The sequence below is a fragment of the Alexandromys fortis genome, unplaced genomic scaffold (assembly GCF_014885135.2).
Source record: "Alexandromys fortis isolate MF-2015 unplaced genomic scaffold, M_Fortis_MF-2015_v1.1 scaffold_88, whole genome shotgun sequence".
NCBI classification, from domain to species: Eukaryota; Metazoa; Chordata; class Mammalia; order Rodentia; family Cricetidae; genus Alexandromys; species Alexandromys fortis.
In genome coordinates this window covers 5,877,795-5,901,386 of record NW_026067961.1, presented here as the reverse complement: position 1 = coordinate 5,901,386, position 23,592 = coordinate 5,877,795, and the positions used below count along the sequence as shown (strand labels likewise).

The window sequence follows — 23,592 nt, the reverse complement described above, 5'->3', positions numbered from 1 at the left end:
CACACACACACACACACACACACAGAGGGTAGTTTAGGTTTTGACATTCAGAAGGTTAACGATTACTCCATGGAACATTCCTGGAAGCCATCAGATAGCTAAGGGTTTACTGTACTGGACAGCATGCTTTCTGAATGGGCTCCAAGTGTGGGTCCTCAGACTGCTTAGTACAGCATTTGCCCTGCCTGTTCCTGGGATGGATGTTTATGGATATTTATAGGCTAAGTCTGTGCAATGGCACACACAGTACTGACTTTGATGCCAGTCTATAAACATCAGAGCCACTGGCTATAGCTCCATGCTTGAAACTTTACTGAATAAAAATCACACACACACAGGGATTTCAGTTCAATCTGTGGCTTTAAAGTAAAATTACATACCACTATTTTTTTTTTCTTTTTGCCAGAGAGGTTTATAGAGGAATCAAGATATTAGCATCATATATGGAAATCAGCCATACAATGGAGAAAGAAGTAGCAGCACCTATGTAAAAGCAGTGACGACCACTGGTCTACAGTTAAAAACACAGAGAAGCAAAGGCAAACAAACTGTTAGGAGGATGAATGAGCCTCCACGGTTGCTGTTTTCCACCGCAGTGTTTTCCTCTTGCAGTGTCAGGCCTTAGGAATGCAGCTCCTAAGACATTCTCAAGCGTTTGCATTGCACAAATGCTGTCCCACACTCTGGACCAAAGATGTTCTCTGCCTGCATCATTAAAATGCAGGTCTGTCCCAAAGGAATTCTCACCATTCACAAAGTAAGAGCAGAACTAAGGCGCTTATGCTTCAGTGAACTACCGCATGGACTGAACACAAAGCGGTAAAGAAGCCATTGCACTCTAGAATAAAGCTGGGGGAAAAAAAGCTTTTACTTATGTTGTTTCAGGGAAAATTAAGAGAGCAATCTATTTGCTGATTAACATAGTACAGCTTTGTTTTAAGGAGATTAGGCAGCTGAGGGCAGAGTTCTTTGAATAAGGACAGCATTATTCCCTAGAAGCCATTTGGAATTCACTGGGTGACCTAATTCTTAAAAAACCTAGTGACTGTCGTAACTCCTAACATGTGGCATTATTTTCAGTTGGTTCTGGAAAAAAAAAAATTCTTTATACCAGAGGTGAAAAAAGGTAATCTTGTTTGTTTAGGAAGGCACAATATATATTAGTTAGGATTCAACATCCCTAAAGAGAACACTGGATATAAAATAATAAGAGGGAAGTTTCACTTCTCCCAAATGCTGGCAACATGATCACTGACCCCTACTTATGAGAAAATTTGTGAATGAATGCATTCTCCCACACAGAACATCAATAAAGTCTACAGGAAAGCGTCCAAGTCAATTTTACAACAGCAGAGGTCACCCTGTACCTCGCATCCCCGAAAGATTTCTCCTTCCTCTCCTTTTGCCAGGCATGTTAGAACTTGACTGACTTTATGAATCAAGGCACAAAAGCACTGGTTTTATTTCTGGAGTACCTTCTTTTTGAAGTAAGTAAAATGCCAAGGGAAAGGATGGGACGATAAGAAAGAGAACTCTGAAGCCCACTTCACATAAAATCCATTACAGCTTCACGTTTTAAAACTACAATGGAAGCATCTGACGCTGATTCACTTTTAGTAGTAAAGAAGCTCAACAAGTTAGTTTGCCTTTTCCGAGACAGCGTTTCTCTACATAGCCCTCGCTGACTCTTGAATTCACAGAGGTCTACCTGCCCCTGCCTCCTGGGTGCTGGGATTAAAGGCAAGCACCACCACTGCCCAGCTCTTTCTGTTTTCACCTTTACCTATTAGAGTACCACTGTTCTAACTATCTTTGAATGGGCAGCAGTTGGTAAATGGGGGAACTGGGTGATGGTAAAGAGGATCCCTGATTGGTAGCAGGACTGTAATTCCCTATATTCTAAGTGAGTTTTCTCTCCAACACAAAGGCCAGAAGGTAGAGGGAAACAATATCCCTGGAGGTAGTGAGCCAAAGAGAGAAAACAAGATGCTCCTGATAGGGTCTGATGGCTGGCAAGAAGGCTGGTAATTGTTCTCAGCACCACAAGTGACGACACCTGTCTGCTCCCATTGTAGTCACTGAAGGGAAGAGGACAGGCACTGCCTCTGACTTTCAAATCCACAACCAGACAGGACAGAAGTGGATAGAGCCAGCAACAGCCTAAAAGGATGGTCCATCCACAGAGGTGGAGCCAGGGATAATGTTACAGTTAACCAGATACAGGTCTGACTGACTGTGAGAGTACTACCAGGGAAGTCGAGTCAAGAGAGAAAACTCACCATGAATGTGGGAGCACTATCCCACACTGAAATACAGAGGGGAGAAGAAAGGCAGCTGAGTACTGGCATTATCCTTTCTCTGCTTCCTCATTGACAAAGATGTGAACAAGCAGCCTCACACTGTACAGACACGGCTTCCATGTAGACTGACCTCGCACCATGAGATAAAAGAAGTTGCTTCTTCTCAGGTATTTGTAGCCAACACAGTGGGCAATCGGCAAATGTACAGCACCATGGCCCACGGACTCCAGGGCCCCAGACAGGAGGAAGCCTGCTTCTCTCATAACTAAAGGCTTTGTAAGGACTTCTAAAAGTTATAGCTTCATGTAACCTAATAATGCTCAAATGTCCAAACTTCCAGTTAATTGTATATTATTTACTAACAGAGGAATGGCACTATAGAGACTTCTATCTTCAATAAAACCAAATTTTCCAATTAGTTATTCCATTTAAAATGTAATTATTACCACTTTAGAAAGGGTTTCAAACTGTCTAAGCCGGCCTCACACTTACTATGTAGCCAGGATGACTCTGAATGCCTTATTTTCCTTTCTCCATCTCTTGAACGCTGGGTCAACAGGCTCATGCTAACATGTCTGGCTTTTTAAAACTAAATTTCTAACAAGCAACTTCACTATGATTTATAAACTATCCCCAAATTATTGTAAGTTTCTACTCAATGGCTATTTTGCATGGCTAAATTATGATCTTTCCATCTCTGGTCAAGTCAAACTAAAACATTCTGATAAAAAGAAATTAACTTAAGAAACAAATAATTTCATTTTCAAGGTACCTCTAACTGTTAGCATTTCCATGTGCTAAGACAAAATTTCTGGGCTGTTCATTCAGTCCTAGTTTTGCCTTCTGGAATGACATAAAGTGTTGTGCATTCAAGCTTCAGACTCACCTTTAGACGTTCAATGGCTTCCTCCCCTCCAGGTGTGGACATGATCCGCTCTTGAATACTGGTCACAGATGTTAAGCCCACCTGACTACTCAGTGAGCATGAAGATGGAGAGGAAGTGAGGGACCCCATGGATGCTGTGGAAAAATTGCCAGGGCGTTGATTCTCAGAGGCTAGCAAGTACCTATGCTTATTGTTCTGAAAGTCTTTCAGATCTGGGAGACAGAAAGAAGGGAAGGTAGAAAAAGAGAAGGCGAGAAGCAGAGGAGGAAAAAAGACAGGAAGGAACACCAGTGTGAGAAAGGAGAGCATCAAAGCGCAGGACTAACACACGCTGACACACAAAGACAAGCTCTAAACTGTACAAATGGCAGTTCTAAAACATATCGCCCTGTCATATTCGATCCTAAGCAGTCAGCCACTTCTGGGTTTAGAAGTGAGAGGCACGGGAGCTAGAACCAGAACTCCAGCCATGTCCTTCCTAAACAGGCACTTCGGCCCTCCAGTTCCTCCTGCTGCCCTCCGTCTTCAATACGGCCTGACTGCAGCTTTAAACTCCAGGAGTTTTAAACAGAGGGATAGCCATTAGTGCCGCACATTGGCCGAGCTCAGCGTTTAATGCAGATGTTAGTTACGGTTCTGAGCATAGCAGCATTTTAATATGCCAAAGATACATTCTAAATTCAAAGAAGTAATTGTAGAAATGAGAAGAATTTTGAGGAAGTATGATAATAACTTTGTATTGAATGTTTACTTCAACAGGAAAGAATGATTAGTGAATTAACAAGTTTTAGTGTATTTTTCATTTGAGTCAAAGCAAACAAAAATGAAAAACTATTTGATGATTTAAGTAAAGCCCTTCTGTGTCTAACAGCACAATCACTGGGCACTGCTAAGTCTCCTTTCCAGTATGACAACCCAGTTTTCAGGACACGTTTTCACTGGCCAAGGTCTAGCATACAACTGGAAATTAGGATCTTCAACTCGGGCTGGTAAAGTCTACCAATAACAACACTCACTGATTTGCTTTTTTGTAATTTCATTCATTAATCAACCTTCTCAAATGACAGCAAAGAAACCACTGCTACTGGTACAATCTTTTTGGTTTTCTTTGTCTGAAGACAGGGTCTCATGCACCTCAGTCTAACTATAAGGCCGTGAATAACCTTGAACTCCTTACTGCTGATTCTGCTGGGAATACAGGTGGGTGCCACAACATACATTTGCATTTCTATGTTAAAATTTTTCTTTATTACATTTATTTATTTTGTGTGTGTTCCTGAGTGGTCAGAGGACAGCTTGTGACAGTTTTCTCTTTCCACCATGTGGGACCTCAATCCGGTCCTCAGCTTGGTAGCAAGCTCCTTTACACCCAACCTTCGTGCTGGCTCTCACTTTTAAATATGAGAACTCTACATCACTGAATTTACATCAAAACTACATTTCCTTAAAGGATATAAGGCAATAGAAGTAGTTGGGAAAAACAGTCACTCTCTGGGTTTACTAATGTTTACTATTTAATGAAAACCAGTTCTTGAATCCCCTTAAAGCCTGTGGTAGTTGCTTCAAGACAGTTTGAAAACTACCATCTGCAAATATAGAACACGGGGAAACAAGCAAAGAGGCATGTTTGCAAAGTGAACAGGAATCGGAGCAAAAATCATCTGTCAGCTGATGGCAGCAAGGTGGGAAACGGGGGAAGACGGAGATTAGAAGGTCCCGTGGACACATGCAAGCCCTGAACCAAAGGGAAACTGCAGAGTAGCCAGGGCTGCTCTCCTTTGTGGATAGAAGATTAAAGCTTAGTCATGCATGGTTTTCAGGAAATGCCACAGCTGCTCAGAGAAGGGATAGGCAACAGGCCAGCAGCAGCAGCACCTTGAACACAAAAGCAAGAACAAGAAGGCATCCTCTCCACACCAATATCCTTCAGCTTTGGAGATCTCAGACAGAGCTGTTCCAGGCCAAGAGCCACAAGTGTGTTTGGGCATGCCAGTCCTCTGGGCTCGAGTCAGTACAGTAACTGGCACTACATTTGGGTTCTCCTATGTATTCCCTTGTCTGAAATGGCTTCCTACAGATAAAAAGATCAACAGAATCTAAAAATCCCCAAACTAAGATTTGATAGATCTTGATAAATTATATTAAAAGTATAAGCAACTATTTCCTTGTCAACTTAACATTTATATCGAAAAAATGGCTTGTGATCTTCTGCAATATATATTTCCATTTAAGCCATATACTTCAGAGATCTATTTTAAAATTTTAACTGTAATTTAAAAAAAGAGGAAAAATGTCAATCTAATGACCAAGTAAGATAAGGCCCAAGATACATAGAAAACCAATGGAGTCTAAGCACAGGTGAGTGCGTAACCCAGCACACATAGGGTTCTTTTAATTACAGACAGTTTGGCTAACTGGAACTGATTTTTGTAATTATACAGACTCACATTTACAATGCTAATTAAAAAGGAATTTTCCTATTAAATAATTGGTTCATAAAAGGAAACAAATCAAGAGGGAAAAGGGGGTGTTGACATAGTAGTGATTAAAACAAGAGCTCTGAGTTAAACTGCCTAACCTAAACACGAGAAACCGTGCAGCTCAGAGAAGGAACCACTCCTGGCTAGAGTATAATGGGGATGAAGTAACGTTGTCAATAACAGAGTTAGTAGTAATGATATGTTTATGGTGCCTAGAACAGGACCAGGGGTATTATAGACATTCAATAAAAGTGAGCTGCTATCATCACTAGCCTCACCAGATGTAATTTTGAGTTTGATTTAGTTATATGGGTAGAAACACTGAAGACTGACTGGAAGACTCAAGTTCTTACACCTCTCAACTTCAGTCGAGGCACACACTAAAATTCACTAGGTTATTTTGCTGAATGGAGAAGGGCATACACAAGAGAATTTGATTTCACATTACACTCTGTCTGGGATTTCCCTGTTAGGGCTGCTGGCATGCAAAGCTCGCTGTAAGGCCGACGCAGCAAAGGCCGATTAGCAAGTCAGCATACGGGACACAGCCAATACACGATATACACACATTTGCCTCCACTTCCAGAGTAATCATCGATCAATGGTTCAACTAAAGATAAGCAAGAGGGAAAACACAAGAAGGGTCAAAGTTCAGACTCGGTAGTGACATAGAGTGAGATTTGGCATTTGGGAAGCTAAGAAAATGAAAATTCAGTAATATATAATATCATTTTCACAAATTAATTAAAATTCAGATTTTAATCAATAAGAGATAAATTGAAATCTATTAGTATTTCAAAATATATATTTTTACATTAAAAATAAAAATATGTTTTACTAAATAAACCCATATTCTATATGAAAAGACTATTTTATGGCAAGAACTTTTTTTTAAAGTGCTGAGGCTAAAAGCAGAGCCTTGCACATGCTAATCAACAATGATCAATAATGAGCTACACTGCCAACCATAACTAAGAAAAAAATGGATTCCATACTATACACAGAGATGACTGCAGTCTTAAAAGCATGCACTATACAAGAACACTGTGCAGCAGTACTTTCTGAAAGTCTAGCTCTTGAACTCAGCAAGAATTAGCCTTTTCTCTTCACTTTTCCACCGAGAACAGGCCATTCAAAGGTAACTCTCATCTGACAGTAGACAGGACTGGGGAATCCTTAAACAAGCATTATTGCTACTGTACCAGTCCAGGGAAACAAGAGCTTCCAAGTAATACTTTTATGAAGTTTTTCAGAATGAATTTAACATTAACATGGCTTTGGGGGGACATTTTGCATAAAGAAATTCTGAGGGGGCTGGAGAGATGGCTCAGAGGTTAAGAGCACTGTCTGCTCTTCCAAAGGTCCTGAGTTCAATTCCCAGCAACCACATGGTGGCTCACAACCATCTGTAATGGGGTCTGGTGCCCTCTTCTGTCCTGCAGACATACACAAACAGAATATTGTATACATAATAAATAAATAAATGTTTAAAAAAAAAGAAATTCTGAGATTATCTCATTTCATTGGCTTTTTTTTAAGACAAAAAACTTGTAAAACCATTTTTACTACCATTTAGTTTCATCAAGTCTCTAAAATCTAAGCTTATTTTATTTACTTACTTATTTTTTTTATTTGAGGCAAGGTCTCACTGTGTAGCTCTGGCTGTCCTGCAGCTCACCAAGTAGACCAGGCTAGCCCTGAACTCACAGAGACCAGCCTGCCTCTGCCTCCTGGGTGCCCACCACACCCAGCCCTAAGCTTTTTTTTAAGTCTACAAATCTGCAGAGGAAAGTAAGACTCTGTAGCCCCTTCCTCACTTACTATCAATGATGTCCCCCAGTCCCTGAGCACGAAGCAGGTCCTTCAGTCGAGTCACTTCCTCCTTCAACTCCCGCACCAGCTTGGCATTAGGGTCCTCATTGATAACGGCATTGCATTTAATTTGTTTTGCACGATCTGCATATCTAGATACAGAAAGAAAATGTATCCTTGACATTTCTCAGAGGCTCTACTTCTCATAAATAGCATACCATTTGCCTCTAAAGCAAACACTTGAAGAGCCCTGATAAATACCTTATTTGTATGAGACTTTATAGAGGTGACACAGGCTCAAAAGAACTTAAGTGATTTGGCTAAGATCACAACAAAAATAAATACCAGAGAGAAGGCTCAAACCCAGTCTGTATTAAAAATATCTTTAATGGGAGAAGGGAAGATAGTTTCAGATTAAAATCTCCTATATATAAAAACTCAATGAATATTCCCTTGGTAATTTATCAGAGCTACATATGCTGATAACTGTATTACTTTTTACAACTTAAACATATCTATAAAAGGGAACACTTCTATTAACATAAATGAATACTATAAGACAATTTTCTTATCTAAAACTTATCCAATATCTCACTCAAGTAATTTGAACATATTTCCTGTAAAAAAAAGCTCTTACTAGGCCGGGTGGTGGTGGCGCACGCCTTTAATCCCAGCACTCGGGAGGCAGAGGCAGGCGGATCTCTGTGAGTTTGAGACCAGCCTGGTCTACAAGAGCTAGTTCCNGGGGGGGAAGCTCTTACTTATTCCAATGAATCTGGAAGCCACAGAAGTAAACTCCATCATAACAAAAATATTTCCCCCCTTATTATGAGAAAGAAAGATCATGCTAGCCTTCAACATGTAAGAAAATCTATGACATACAAAACTACTCAGCTACTGAGATCAAAGGAGTGTACCTCAGAGTGCTCAAAGTTTCATCGTAGTTGATATCTGCTGGGCTCAGAGCAGCAACCATTGCAGTTCGAGAGTTGCCACCTAAGAAAATGAAGTATGAGTTATCTCCAGTTACACCCATTTTTAAAAGGAGAATTTTATTTACTATGATAAATTTGAGAGCAGACCCTGACATGTAATCAAAAGCCAACAAGTTTTTTCCTTTTATCATTTGTTTGTTTTGACAAGGTCTCCTGTAGCCTTGCTGGTCTGAGCTGGCTATCTTCCTGCCTTTATTTTCTTTTTGGTTTTTCGAGACAGGGTTTCTCTGTGGTTTTGGAACCTGGCATTAGCTCTTGTAGACCAGGCTGGTCTCGAACTCAGAGATCCGCCTGCCTCTGCCTCCCGAGTGCTGGGATTAAAGGCATGTGCCACCAAGTGCTGGGATTGTAACTATGTGCCACCACGCCTGGAACACAAAAACATTCTTTTATACGATTTCTTTTTTTTTTTTCCAAGACAGGGTTTCTCTGTAGCTTTAGAGCCTGTCCTGGAGAATTTTTTTTTAAAGATTTATTTATTTATTTATTATGTATACGACATTCCTTCCATGTGCAGCTGCACACGAGAAGAGGGCACCAGATCTCATTACAGATGGCAGTGAGCTACTACGTGGTTGCTGGGAATTGAACTCAGGACCTCTGGAAGAGCAGTCAGTGCTCTTAACTGCTGAGCCATCTCGCCAGCCCCACAAAAACATTCTTCAATGCTCCCTTGCTATGCACTGTTTCCCTCACATTCTGCTCTCTGAATCTCCTGTTCAGCTCCCCCGCCAACCACTCTAACCAGGTATGGTAGTACACGCCTGTAGTTCCTACACAGGAGGCTGTAGCAGGAGTTCAATGCAGCCTGGGTCGCACATGACCCTATCTTAAACAACCACTCTAATCAAGTCAACCACTCCACCAAAACTGCTCTGTGACAGGAAAACTGACTGGTTGCTTTTTCTGAATGAGGAGGAACAAGGATGAGAAGAATGGCTGATGGATCAAAAAGCATTAGGAGTAAGGAGGAGTAAGACTACATGGTGAGCCAGGCACACGCCTTTCATCCCAGCACTCAGGAGGCAGAGGCAGGTAGATCTCTGTGAGTTCAAGGCCTGCCTGGTCTACAGAGTGAGTTCCAGGACAGGCTCTATTAGCTACTGGAAAACTCTGTCTCAAAAAAAAAAAAAAAAAAAAAAAAAACCAACAACAAAAAAACCATGCAGCATGTACTTGGCTATGTAAAATGTGGAGGACTATGAGCTTCTAAGTACTCTGAGGAAGGGGCCAGAGATATGGCTCGGTGGTGAAGAGCGCTAACCACTTTTGCAGCAGTGTTTGGTCCCAGGGATCCAATGCTGCCTTATAGCTCTGCAGGCAGCAGGCAAACACATGGAGGAAAAGCAGGAGTAGGGAGCTCTAAGTGGCTGTATGGAGTACAGAAGACAGGAACTGTTCTTCAGGGTCACGAAGTAAGTGAATCCAACCAGGGGAAACCAAAAGCAAAACCAGAGAAAGACAAAAAGCACTCAAGTTTACTATGAATCATCTAGAGATGATTCTCCTCAAAGCAGACATGGGAGAATGAGCCATACAGGCATCATTAGACAGCACTAAAAGACATCTACTAAGTTAACGGGGACTTGTGGTCAACATACCTAGATTTTCTCTAAGGAGCCAAGTAAGAACAGAATCCCTGTAAGGAATAAAATCAGTCTTCTTCTTCTTTTTACTCTACCAAAGAGAAGAGAATAATTTTAGCAATGTTATGGGGAAAAATTCACATGAAAAGCAAACCAGTTGAAACTTCGGAAACAAGCAAACTGTAATGGAATTTCATCATGATTGAAACGTTTCACTCACAGTCCAATTTTTCAAAAAGCACATGCAAATTTTTTTATTTTAAAATCGTTACAATACAAAAAGTCAAGAAAATAGTATTACAATACACATGGTAGACTTACCATGTAGTTTTAACTATTATTATCTTGCCATTACCCAAACCACTTGAGTAAATTGCAGGCACAAGGTCTAAATGCTTCAGCAAATATGTAGTTTATAAGGAACAAATTTAATAAATTTAACAATAATGCTATTCACTAATAATACTATCCACATTTCTAGACCTGCTAATATTTTAAAACAAACTCAGTATTTCAGTTATAAATACTTCAAGCACATATCTTTGACAAGGAGTTAAAAAAACAACATTACCAGTAGTATGGCTCAGGATTTGATATACTAGATAACACCAAGTTTGGTTCCCAAAAGGAGAAAGCCAACTCACAAAAGCTGTCCTCAGACATGTACACATGTACCATAACACATGCCTGCCCACAACAATAATAAAGAAAATCTTTTAAAATAAGACCCAAAAGATGTCAAAAACAAATTAAACATTTGAATACTAAACATTTTAATGCAAATACTGCTTCTACCCTGACCTTATTTCATATAATTCTTAACTATTAGGTGCTCTGAATATTAAAAGAATATTCAGAAGAATAACAAAAAACTTAGCGTATTTGTATAGAAATAAAAGGAAGAGAGAACATACCATTATCTCATACATCTTAACTATTAGGTGTTCTAAATATTTTTGTTCATAATAATAACAAAAAACTTAGAATATTTGTAAAGAAATATACAGAAGAGAAAAATCTATGCTATTGGGTAAAGGAAGATATGAAGAGTCGTCTCTAGCTTCAGTTAAGAGTTTAAATTCTACAGCCTTTACTTCAAAAATGTTTTACATTACTCATAAGCTTCAATTGTCAGAAATAAGTTAAAAAAGGATAGAGATGTATTAATAATATATAATCTTATATGTTTTATGTTACTTGTTTGCAATAATCTCAACAAATTAGCTATGCTTTAGACCAGGACTACAAGAAATATAAGCTTCTCTCTTTAGTGGTTTACAGAACTATTAAGAGACACTCTTACAGATTGCTGGAGCAAGCATCATGACACAACACAAATGCTTCCTCAAATTTCTCTCTTCTTCCTTTATTCTATTCCTTCTCCAAAGTACTTTATGTTCCTTAATTATTTCTAGTGTGAAGTCCCATGATTCACAGCATCCTAAACAATCATTCAAAATTCCAGAGCCAGAAAAACAGCCACAAACCCTCTGTGAAGGTTCTGTTCTAACTGAGCCCTATTTATCCTCTAAAATGTGCAAACCATTTGGCTAGTTCAGTGTGACTAATTCCCGCCGTACCTTGCTGGTGCAGTTATCCTACAAATGAAAGCATTTCAAGGAGAGAAAAAGAACACAGGATAAACCTCTAGAATAAATGGAAATCAGAGTACTTTCTAGACACAAGAAAAGATTTAATTCTAAGTGGATTTGAATCACCCATTAATCTAAATTAGAGCATGCAAAAACTACCTTAGATATTAAACCTAAATAATGAAGACTATGCAAAATTTGTTTTAGCTATAGTGTGCCAGTGCTGCAGAAACAAAGACTTTAATCCACATATGCACTGCAAAGACAGTGTTGGTCTGTTAAGATTATAATGGAATTGAAAAGTTACAATGTTGTTGCTCTCTTCAGGTGGTATCACAATGCACTGTTTATAGAAATGTTGGCGGAAACAAACCTACTATACTGCCAGTGATATATAACATACAAGTACACTAATTCTGTTCAACACAGGGCACTTGCTGATGGAGACTCACCTACATATCACCAAATTGTTTTCCCACTGCTTTAGTGTATTCTTTTCACTTACTCAATGACAAAATCATCTAATGGTGCATTTCTGAGAATGCATTCACCTCATTAAATGATACATGATTGTATTTTAAAATATATATTACTGGCTTCTAAATTAACATCATTCTCCAAAGCCACACTGGTCAAAATACTCCAAAAATATATTTGAAGTAAGGCTCAAAAAAAATTCGTCAAATTTTGAGTCTTTGCTCTAGCCTTACACACAGGTATAGCTGTTTTCAGTCCACTTCCAGTACAAAGCGGTATTATACCCTAGCCCTGCTTGAAAATTTAAAAAACCACATAAAAAGGCCGAAAACATAAAGACACGTAAGTATCAGCAGTTTACTTGCTGAGCAGACATCCCCTCTGAGAGTGGAGCAGAAAACTTACCACCTCCGCCAAGGCCGAAATGACTTTGCCCAAAGTTGTAAGAGACTTATTAATATTTGCACCTTCCTAAAATAAACACAAACATGAAAGAATCACAGCAAAGAATTTCTACTGCGCACACCACTCATACTGCTCCAAGCTGAGCACATCTGCTTCTCCCTGCTCCCCACCCCACCCCAGTTCCCTGTGGGTGCTGGGATCTGAGTGCAGGTCCTGGAGTGGCAGCAAGCACTTTACCCAGAGACACCTCCTTAGCCCCACATATCTGCTTCCTTAAGACAGAAGTTCTAAAGACACCTGTGTGTAGCCTTTGATCTTTCCTCTGCTCACTTGGTTAGAGTTACTATGCTTAGAGCACACACCCACCTCCCATCCCTTCTGCATGTGCTGTGAAACCTCACAGAAGCAAGCCTTCCTCCCACAGCTCACCAACGTGGAAGTCCTGTCCTTGTGAAACAACAGCTCTGTCTCAGCTCACACATGTGCTTACATCACTATCTCATACATCTGATTCCCATTCTACTATCTCTTCCAGCTGCCCAAATTTTGCCCATTTCTCAAAATATAATACAACTCTCACTCTTAATCAAAAACTCTTCTCTACTTTGTTATCTAACTTACCATTTCATTAAAATTATAGATCAATAATTGATATATTTTTTTCATTAAAAAATAGATTTAAACATTGGGTTTTGTAGGTCACAACATCTCTGATGCAATTCTGCCAGCGCAGCATAAAAGCAGTCACAGAGGACTGGGGTAAAGCACACTGGTAGTGTGCTTGGCTAGGACACACAAAGCACCACATAAAAGAGACACAGTGGCACACACCTCCAGTCTTAACACTCAGGATACAGAGAGATCAAGCCCATCCTAGCTACGTATTAAGTTCTAGGCCAGCCTGTATCAAAATAATAAATAACACTATAAACAATATATAAATTAAAATCATAGCTATCTCTCAATAGAAACTAATTTGTAAAAGCAGGCAGAAATTTGGCCCATAGCTACAGTTTGTAGGCCCTTATTACAAAACATTGATTGACTGGATCTTTTGCTAAAATAAATACCTTTAATCGAGTTCCTTTGGCACCAGTTGAATCAGCTCGTTCGCTTCCTGCTAGATCCACCAAGCTGATTTTACTGACCTAAATAAAGAAGAGTAATATGGAAATTATAAAATAAGCAAGATAGTTAGGTGTGTAGCTCATGGTTGTGATCCCAATACTCAGGAGGCAGAGCAAAGGCAGGAGGATCATCCACATGAGCTCAAAGACAGTCTGCTCTATATAGTGATAATAAATTCAAGACTTGAAAACAAAGACAGGAGTCCATGCACCCAGCAAGCAGGCAGAGATGAATTTCTGTGAATTCCAGGCCAAACTGGTCTCCGTAGCAAGTTCCAGGCCAGCCAGAGATACATACTGAGGTCATGCCTCAACACTCATTGACATCTATATGCATGCACATGTGCATACATGCGCACCCACAGACACACACATGAAACCTATTAAATTGCCTTATGAAACATGAAGGATCGAACAACTGGAGCTCTGTCTCTCTAGCTCTCTCTCATTCTCTCTCTTTTTTTCTCCAAGACAAGACTTCTTTGTAGCTTTTTGGAGCCTGTCCTGGAACTCACTTTTTAGATTAGGTTGGCCTCAAATTTACAGAGATCCACCTGCCTCTGTCTCCCAGTGCTGGGATTAAAGGTGTGCGCCTCTACCGCCCAGCCACAACTGGAGATCCTATATACATCTAGTGGCAATAATTATTTTGAAAACTGTTTAGATGTTACTTAAGAAATTAAGTATGACTTTAATCCAAACACTTAGGAGGCAGAGGTAGGTGGATCTCTGTGAGTTCAAGACAAGCCTGGTCTACATGGTGAGTTCTAGGACAGTCAGGATAATAAAGAGACCCTTCCTCAAAAAACAAAACAAAATAAACCCAAACCAGAAACTAAACACACATCTGACGCAAAACTTAATTCTACTCTTAAGCATTCACCAGTACAAATAGAAACAAAGTAAGATTCAAATTGCCAGCTGTGCATGGTGTGTGCAACTTGCTGTGCAGGGTGTGTACAACCAGCTCTGCAGGGTGTGTACAACCTGCAATTCCAATACTTGGGAGGCTCATGGAGCTGAGTGAGCTCTAGGTCAAACTAAAGAACCAAAGAACAATCAGAAAAACAAGAAACAACAAATCTACACACACACACACACGTGCACAAATGTTCCCAGGGTCAGGTGAATGAAATAATGAAATATCTGTCATCAAGAAAAAGGAACAAACTATCAACATAACACAAATGAACCTCAAAATCATCATAAACAAAAGAAAGTTGGCAAAAATGTAGTATATACTGTATTACTAAATATAAACTAATCTATAGTGACCAAACGCATATTAAGAACTGCCTGGATGATGCTTTATAATACCTTTATAAGACCTCAATATAACACCTTAATAATATCTCAATAAAAATTTTCAAAATTTTTTAGTTTGGACAAAAGAAGAGATGACTTAAAAGTTGCTGAGCTGAGGTACAGCTAATGGCAGAACACCTGTCTGAAATGCAAAAACCCTGAGTCTAATTAGCAGAAACAAAAAAATAGTCGCTAAACATAAAATGATTCTAGCTCTTAGTGACAACTCTAGCAGACAGGGCAAAGGGCAGAGCATCCTGTCTAAGGATCAGTAGAATAAATTTAGATTCAGGTGTGCCACACTAGGGATACAGTACAGGGAAAGAACTTGTATGAGTGTGTTCAATTCCTAGCACCCCACTCACCCCACTCCAAACAAAAAGAATACCGCTGAATGCCACTTAAAAGTTTGTCATATTAGCCGGGTGGTGGTGGTGCACGCCTTTAATCCCAGCACTCGGGAGGCAGAGGCAGGCGGGTCTCTGTGTGTTTGAGGCCAGCCTGGAGCTAGTTCCAGGACAGGAACCAAAAGCTACAGAGAAACCCTGTCTCGAAAAATCAAAAAAAAATTTTTTGTCATATCATAAATATATTTTAATTAGTTACAACTACAAATTAACAAATATTGAGTGGTTACTTGGAGCCAGGCATTATTATATGAAGTTAACCTACACTAACCCATAACCATTTAAAAAGCTCTCTGAAGTTGTTACAAAGGGAGAATATAGAGGCACAAGGAGGTTAAGGTAGTTTGCTTGAGGTTATGTAACTAAAAAGTAGCAAAGCCATAACTCACATGCAAGCAGTTTTATTTCAAGCTCTACAATATTTAACCACTAACAAAATGAGAAATTAACAATCAACAGTCGCTGGAGAAAGCTAGCCTAGTATGCTTGATGGGTTTCGATCCTCAGGACCAGAAAAACAGACAACAAAGGAAAACGGGGCTGGGAACAGCTCAGTAGTAGAGGGTCTGCCTACCATGTAGGCTCTGAGTTCAATTCTCAGTAACAGAAACAAACAAGCAAAGGTGTTTGAACAATATTAGAGTTGTTATAAAGTTATTTCCCAAGAAGGAGCACACTATGCATGCCTGACCACCTGCAGACATCCCTGCAATAACTTTATCAATGGTTACTGTCGTCCAGTCAAGAAGAAAAAGTATTTTTCCCCAAAAGAACTACTTAACTAACTTGCATGAAATAAGTAAACCATTAGACCCAGTTTTAACTTATATTTTAACCATGTTTTCTAGCTTTCAGTTCCATTAACTACCCACACTGAAAACTGGTGTGGAGTAAATGCTGAGTGGAAATTAAAAACCACCTCCACAAAGTCAAAGAACAACACTTATCCCGTCTAAAACTAGCAGAGCATAGTAGTATAAAAGGGATTTCTCACACTTATCTCCACAAAATCTCCTCACGACAAGAGACCAGAAACTCTCCTACCTTCTCAGTGGACAGGTTAGTCTCGGTATCATGCTTCTTCTGGGTGAAAACAATGGTAAACACAGCGTGGGAACGGCTACTGGTCTCATTCATGTTGGTAGCTGCCACTGTCCTAAATAAACCCAGAGGTGATCATGTGACAAGAGAATTCTTCCATGAGAATTGAAATGGGTAGCAGGCTCTATACAACCACACATAACAATCATGGACAACAGTCTGGAGCTCAGACTAAAGGACTGTCACTGACACAATTGCTTTAAGTGCAGTCTATTTGGGAGCCCATCAAGTTACCCCACAACTCCAAAGGCAGCCATCAGAATCACTCTTCAAACTCCAGCTGTCCCTTTAGTAATCACTAGAGCGTTTAATTTTTATTCTTCATTTGGTGCTCATTTATTCCAGAATCAATTACTACCACAGCCTCATCTAGACATTACAGCTAACATTTTACCATGACTTAAATCAATACCAAGAGTTAACTAAAGTTCTGACCTGCTTCAACAATGCACCATTTTAATGAAAAGACATCTACTTAATGTGTTGAAGCCTATACAGCTCCAGCATAGCCAAGACTCAAAGGACTCTGCAATTAAAAACAACTTAATAGTTACAAACGTGGTTTCAATCCTTACAATGGAAAAAAGGACCTCAGAATATACCAAAGGACTCAGTCATTAGTCTATTTCCTACCATACCTGGCTTTGTTCCCAGCATCCATGAGGTCAGCAATGTCAGTATAAGAAGTGACTGCCAGCTTGGACAGATCCTCCACATAGGGTCCAAGAAGTGGGTGTTCACGCACACGCAAATTGCCCTTGTTTTTGGGATTCAGCAAATCTCGTACTCTCTCACAGTAGATTTCCATGTAGCTCACCTAGGAACATTTTATTAAAGTAAATTAAAGAATTTGGGAAAGATATATACACATTAAACACTTTTTCAAAGCTAAGTATAGTGTTTCAGACCTGAAACAGAAGGACCATGCATTCATGGTCAGCTTAGACTGAAAAAAGGAGATCCTGTCTCTTTTAAAAAAGAAAAACATTTGTAAAAAACTGTACAATCATAGGTCAGAACACTATAGTCCTGGACCCTGTACTCTACTATCAGTATTGTGGACGTCAGGTTACAGGGGTCAGAAATAGTCTTTCCTCAAGAAGGAAGAGAGGGCAAACAGGTACACATAGTAGCTATGTGTCTTAGGCACAACATATATTTCAGTAGAACTGTATTAGTGCCCATCCCCTTTAAAGTAGGATCTTTTGTAGCTAAACTGGGTCTCAATCTTGCAATCCTCCTGCCTCAACATTCCAAATGCTAAGATTACAGGAATGTACCATCTCACCCAGCTTTATTGGAATTTTAAAAATGTGTATTACTGTCAGCATTGAGGCTTAATGTGAGGTTATTCTTAAAGCTTGGAAATTAATATTTTGATAAGTATTAAAACCAAGGGATAGCCAGGAGGTGGTGGCCCAAGCCTTTAATCCCAGTACTTGGGAGAGAGAGGCAGGTATGAGCTTTGTCAAGCAGTGCCTTCAAGATGCTTGGCATGGCCATTCTGAGTTCAAGGCCTGCCTGGTCTACAAAGTGAGTTCCAAGACAGCCAGAGTTAGTACAACCAAACCAAAAAAAAAAAAAAAAAAAAAAAAAACTATTCAGACAGAGAAAACAGGAGACCGATGACTAATTCTTTTGTTGTTGTTGTTGTTATTGTTTTTGGTGTGTTGGTGGTGGATGTGGTGTGTGTTCATGTGGACACACGTGTACATGCAGTGAAGGCTAGAAACTTCCTCAGAAACTATAACTTTGTGTGTGTGTGTGTGTGTGTGTGTGTGTGTGTGTGACAGAGTCTCTCACTGGCATGAAGCTTGCTGGCAAGAGAGCACCAGAGAACTGACTATCCCTGCCTACTTGGTGATATGGAATTTCCCTCTGTATGCTGTGAATATGTTTTATTACCATTTGTTAATAAAGAAGCTGCTTTGGCCTATCACAGGGCAGAACAAAGCTAGGTGGGAAAACTAAACTGAATGCAGGGAGAAAGAAGACAGAGTTTCGGAGACACCATGCAGCTGCTGAAGGAAAAAGACGCCAGAACTTTACCAGGAAACCACGAGCCTTATGGTAAAATATAAAATAATAGAAACAGGTTAATCTATAATGTAAGAGTTAGCTAGGAATACGCCTAAGTCATTGGCCAAACAGTGTTGTGATTAATACAGTTTCTGCGTGATCATTTGGGTCTGGGCAACCAGAAAATTAAAGTGCAGTCTCCGCTTACAGTTCGGAGCTGGGATTCCATGTTTACATCAATCTTGACTCCTTGACAGCAGGCACCTTAAGTTGAGCTCTCTCCATAGCCCAGACACTAATTCTTTAAACTAACCACAGTGTTATTAACTACGGACAATGCATCCAATAGGAGTGAGAGATTGTCAATGACAATGGCTTATTGAAGACTTAGGAAGGCTCAGACAATATAATGTTAAATATTTCTGGTAGGGCTGGAGAGATGGCTCAGAGGTTAAGAGCGCTGACTGCTCTTCCAGAGGTCCTGAGTTCAATTCCCAGCAACCACATGGTGGCTCACAACCATCTGTAACGAGATCTGGTGCCCTCTTCTGGCCAACAAGCATACAGACAGAACACTGTATACATAATAAATAAATAAATCTTTAAAAAAAAAATATTTCTGGTAACAAAACTACAAAAGGAGAATATCTGTCTAGTATATAAAGTCCTAGGTATTCGTGGCATCAGTGAACCAGAAAGTGTGCCATATATCTATAATCCCAGCACTGAAGTGGACAAAGGATTTTCAAAAGTTCAAAGTCATTTTAGGCTACGTAGTCTGGCCAGGAATAAATGAAATTTTGTCTCAAAAAAAAAAACTTACAAGATTGGGCATATAGCTCACAGTAAACGTTTATGTGAGGCCCTGTGTTCAAGCTTGAGTACTGCAAAAAATAAATTTTTGAAAATTTATGGGATAAAAGATATTCATCCTGAGAGAAGGCCTTACACCCAGGAACATACTGGCAATACTAAGTGAACTCAGCGAGCTTAAAATAAAGGAAAAACAAAACAAACACCAAGCACATGAAATTAGAAGGCTACAGTAGTGGGGGAGGGGAAAGCTGAAGGGAAACAATGGGAGGAGGAGCTCATCAAAACACATTATTCAGGGCTGGAGAGATGGCTCAGTGGTTAAGAGCATTGCCTGCTCTTCCAAAGGTCCTGAGTTCAATTCCCAGCAACCACATGGTGGCTCACAACCATCTGTAATGGGGTCTGGTGCCCTCTTCTGGCCTGCAGGCAGACACGCAGACAGAATATTGTATACATAATAAATAAATAAATATTTTAAAAAAAAACACATTATTCAATCAAGGAATTCTCAAACAATTAACAAAAAGATACATAAAGAAAGAAGATGTCAGACAATAGGAAGATTATACATTAAGGCCTCGAGAGAGAACATTACTGCTCCATTATAGAAACTGAGGAAAAAAGAGTCAGTGTGGCTGGGGCAAACAGGTGAAGAAGTAGGAAAAAAAAAATCAGGAAATGTGTCAAGGAACCATAGTGCCCACTAGGATTTAAAGATGCACCCCGAACAATTTCTGAAAACTAACACAAAATGGTATCGTTTCTCATTACCTATAAGCTCAAAGTTCTGCACCTGATTTACAGAACTGCTCTAGGCCAAGACAAGCTAGTTATAGAGAGAGTTGAAAGGGGCTCTTTAGAAATTCAGAGATATGTGCAACCCCTAATTAACAAAGAAAAAAGTCCAAAGCAATTGCATAAAATAAGTAGAAACCACGTAAATACTGTCAAAAATCACACCACACATGAAAAAAATGAATAAAAAAAAAGCTGGGTGGTGGTGCCTTTAATCCCAGCAGAGGCAGGTGGATCTACAGCCTGGTCTACAGAGTGAGTTCAGGACAGCCAGGGCTACACAGAAGAACCCTATTTAAGGGAGAAGGGGAATCACTAGCATTTTCTTCAAAGGTAGCTTTACTTCCCAGAACAGCAGGCTTGTGTGACAAGAGCATTTCCATTATTATGAAGCCCAATACACAAAGGGTGTTTCCTTCTGTCTGTGTGTACAGATTTGAAAACCACATATTAGCAATATTAAAGAGAGTTTACATCAAGTAAAAAGAAAAACTGATTCTCAATGTAAATAAAGTCTGTGTTGGTGTTACAGTAGCGAGCAGAGCTGCTTTGCCTCCCAAATATTAAAGTGTTAATATAATTTATGAGATGATCACACACATTAATAATCAAAGAAATTCAAATTTAAGAAAAAGTTATATGCTATCTATCAAAATGGCAAAAAACATTTATCTTTTAAATGAAGTTTATAAACGTGTTTGTAAAAATGTGAGGGCAGAGACCTGCAGAGTCCAGGAAAGGGCATCAGATACCCCAGGGGTAGAGCTGCAGGTGGATGTGAGTTGCCTGGTTGGGTCCTGGGAACAGAACTCAAAGCCTCTACAAGAGCCGTTCTCATTCTTAACCACTGAGCCATCTCTCCAGCCCCAAATTGGAAAGAGTTAAAAATAAAAATACTTTATGGTTGCCAGTTTCTCCTGGAAGAATGAAAACTGCTATAGCCTTTCTTTCAAAAAGGCCATTTGCCAGTCAAGTGTATCACTTAACAACCAGATACATAACAACACCCAAAAATGACAGCCCAGAACTCTGAACTATTTCTTACTGCAATATTATTCATCATAACCCAAAGTCAGAAACAGTCTAAACCCATAAAATTAAGGGAATACTTTAAGTGAGCAGTAACGAAGTCACAACCAAGAACCTTTTAACACAGCCAAGGTGGGGAACCCACCTACAATCCCAGTACTGTGGATTTCCAGACTAGAGAGAGAGGGAGGGGGGAGGGGAGGGGAGGGGAGGGGAGGGGAGGAGAGGAGAGGAGAGGAGAGGAGAGGAGAGGAGAGGAGAGGAGAGGAGAGGAGAGGAGAGGAGAGGAGAAAAAAAGCAATGGGGCCCAGCCCAGTGAGAAGACCTAAATTCAATACTTGGGATTCCACAAAGAGGAAGGATAGAATCAACTCTAGCAACTTCCATTCCTGCATCATGACACTTGATTGTACATTTGTGCACAAATACATTAAATAATTAATTAATTAATTAATTAATTAAATGGATTGGTTTGTTTGTTTTTCAAAACTTTAGGCCTTAACTGTCCTAGCTTAGATCTTGATCTTTGGACCAGGTTGGCCCTGAACTAAGAGATCCACCTGCCTCTACCTCCCACACCACCAGGCATTAAATGAATACTTTTAAAAGATAATAGAGGCAGGCTGAACACGGTAGCAAATACCTTTAATCCCAGCACTCAGGAGGCAGGGGCAGAGGCAGGCAGAGCTCTGTGAGTTCAAGGCCAGCCTGGTCTACAGTGAGACTAGGACTGCTGTAAGAGACCGTTTCTCAAAAAGGAATGTAAGGGAATGGAGGGACAGGACCCCATCACGCTCCACTCACCTCTACAGAGTAAGACATCTCTTCGTTACAGTTGTCGTTGATCTTCTCAAAGAGCTCCTCGCACAGCTAGGGAGCAGAATGAAAGGGACCGTCAACAGCCCAGCCAGAGAAGCACCTCACTATTCACAGCAATAGATGATAGTCTCCCTTTTTCTCTCTCCAAATGTGCGCGTCATAAATCTCAAACACAATTAATATTTTAAATAAAAATTTTATACTCTATCCAGGCAGTGGTGGCACACACCTTTAACCCCAGCACTTGAGAGGCAGAGGCAGATGGATCTCTGTGAATTCCAGACCAGCCTGGTCTACAAGAGCGAGTTCTAGGACAGACTCCAAAGCTACAGGGAAACCCTGTCTCGAAAAACAAAAGCAAAAAAAAATTTATACTCTGATATGCTCCTAATTGCTATTCTCCTTCAACAACAGAACATTGATATTGTTTCCTTAGGAAGAAACCTCCGTTTATTCAAATTTGATTCTTCATCCTATAATCAGGTAACTAGTATACATCACTACAGCAATAAAACTAAAAATGAGCAAAAATTTATAATCAAGGACTTAACTGCAATGGCCTGCATGTGATGGTGCATACCTTCAATGCAAGTACTCTGGAGGCAGAAACAGGAAGAATCTCTGTGAGTTCCATGCCAGCCCCGACTACATACTGAGTTCTAAGACAGCCAGGGCTATGTACTGAAACGGAGTCAAAAAGCAAATAAACAAGCAAAAACCAAAGACCTGATGGCAACATTATTTATCATAAACAAAACTTACAGTCTAAAGAGGGTACGGGGCTGCAGCTCAGCTGGCAGAGTGCTTGCCTAGCTTGCTCAAAGCCCTGGGCTGGATCCCTGGAGCCCCATGAACTGGGCATCGTAGCACATTAAATTTTTAAAAATTAAAAAACTAAGCCGGGCAGTGGTGGTGCACACCTTTAATCCCAGCACTCAGGAGGCAGAGGCAGGTGGATCTCTGTGAGTTCGAGGCCAGCCTGGTCTACAAGAGCTAGTTCCAGGACAGGAACCAAAAGCTGTGGAGAAACCCTGTCTCAAAAAATAAAAAAAATTAAAAAACTAATTAAAAAAATTAAAACACACAAATTTAAAAAACAAAGGGATAGAATGTAATTTGCAGCAGAGTACTTCCTTAAACACTGGGCCCTAGGGTATTCCTTAGAACCACAAAAAAGGAAAATAAAAATACACTCTTGGGGCTGGAGAGATGGCTCAGTGGTTAAGATCATTGCCTGCTCTTCCAGAGGTCCTGAGTTCAATTCCCAGCAACCACATGGTGGCTCACAACCATCTGGAATGATGTCTGATGCCCTCTTCTGGCCCGCAGGCATATACACGGACAGAATATTGTATACATAATAAATAAATAAATATTTTAAAAAAATACACTCTTTAGAGGTGATCTATATAAAAAATTTTTTTGTTTTATTATTTTGATTTTTTGAAACAGAGTTTCTCTGTGTAGCCCTAGGTGTCCTAGAACTTGTTCTGTAGATCAGGCTGGCCTCTAACTCAGAGGTTTTCCTGCCTCTGCCTCCTGAGTGCTGTAACTGAAATTGTGTGCCACCGCCACCCGGCTATATAGGAACTTTTGATAAAATCACAACAACATTTCCTGAGGGTTCCAGCATAAGTAGCT

At 40.0% G+C, this 23,592-nt stretch overlaps 1 protein-coding gene across 6 annotated transcripts in view; it reads right to left on the bottom strand.

The window, feature by feature from the left end:
- The window catches only part of Kif1b (kinesin family member 1B), a 135,589-nt gene that overhangs the window by 76,169 nt on the left and 35,828 nt on the right, over positions 1-23,592 (bottom strand). For 2 of the 6 annotated variants that reach the window (XM_050153343.1, XM_050153338.1), the window contains exons 5-14: positions 21,937-22,002; positions 17,112-17,290; positions 16,417-16,528; positions 13,604-13,681; positions 12,534-12,599; positions 10,075-10,150; positions 8,396-8,474; positions 7,488-7,630; positions 6,235-6,276; positions 3,187-3,398 (exon numbers count right to left, since the gene is read on the bottom strand). In XM_050153343.1, coding sequence (XP_050009300.1) covers positions 3,187-3,398; positions 6,235-6,276; positions 7,488-7,630; positions 8,396-8,474; positions 10,075-10,150; positions 12,534-12,599; positions 13,604-13,681; positions 16,417-16,528; positions 17,112-17,290; positions 21,937-22,002 — 1,053 coding nt within the window. The remainder of the gene's footprint in view (positions 1-3,186; positions 3,399-6,234; positions 6,277-7,487; positions 7,631-8,395; positions 8,475-10,074; positions 10,151-12,533; positions 12,600-13,603; positions 13,682-16,416; positions 16,529-17,111; positions 17,291-21,936; positions 22,003-23,592) is intronic. The other 4 variants (XM_050153342.1, XM_050153341.1, XM_050153340.1 and 1 more) reach the window with 3 other exon arrangements.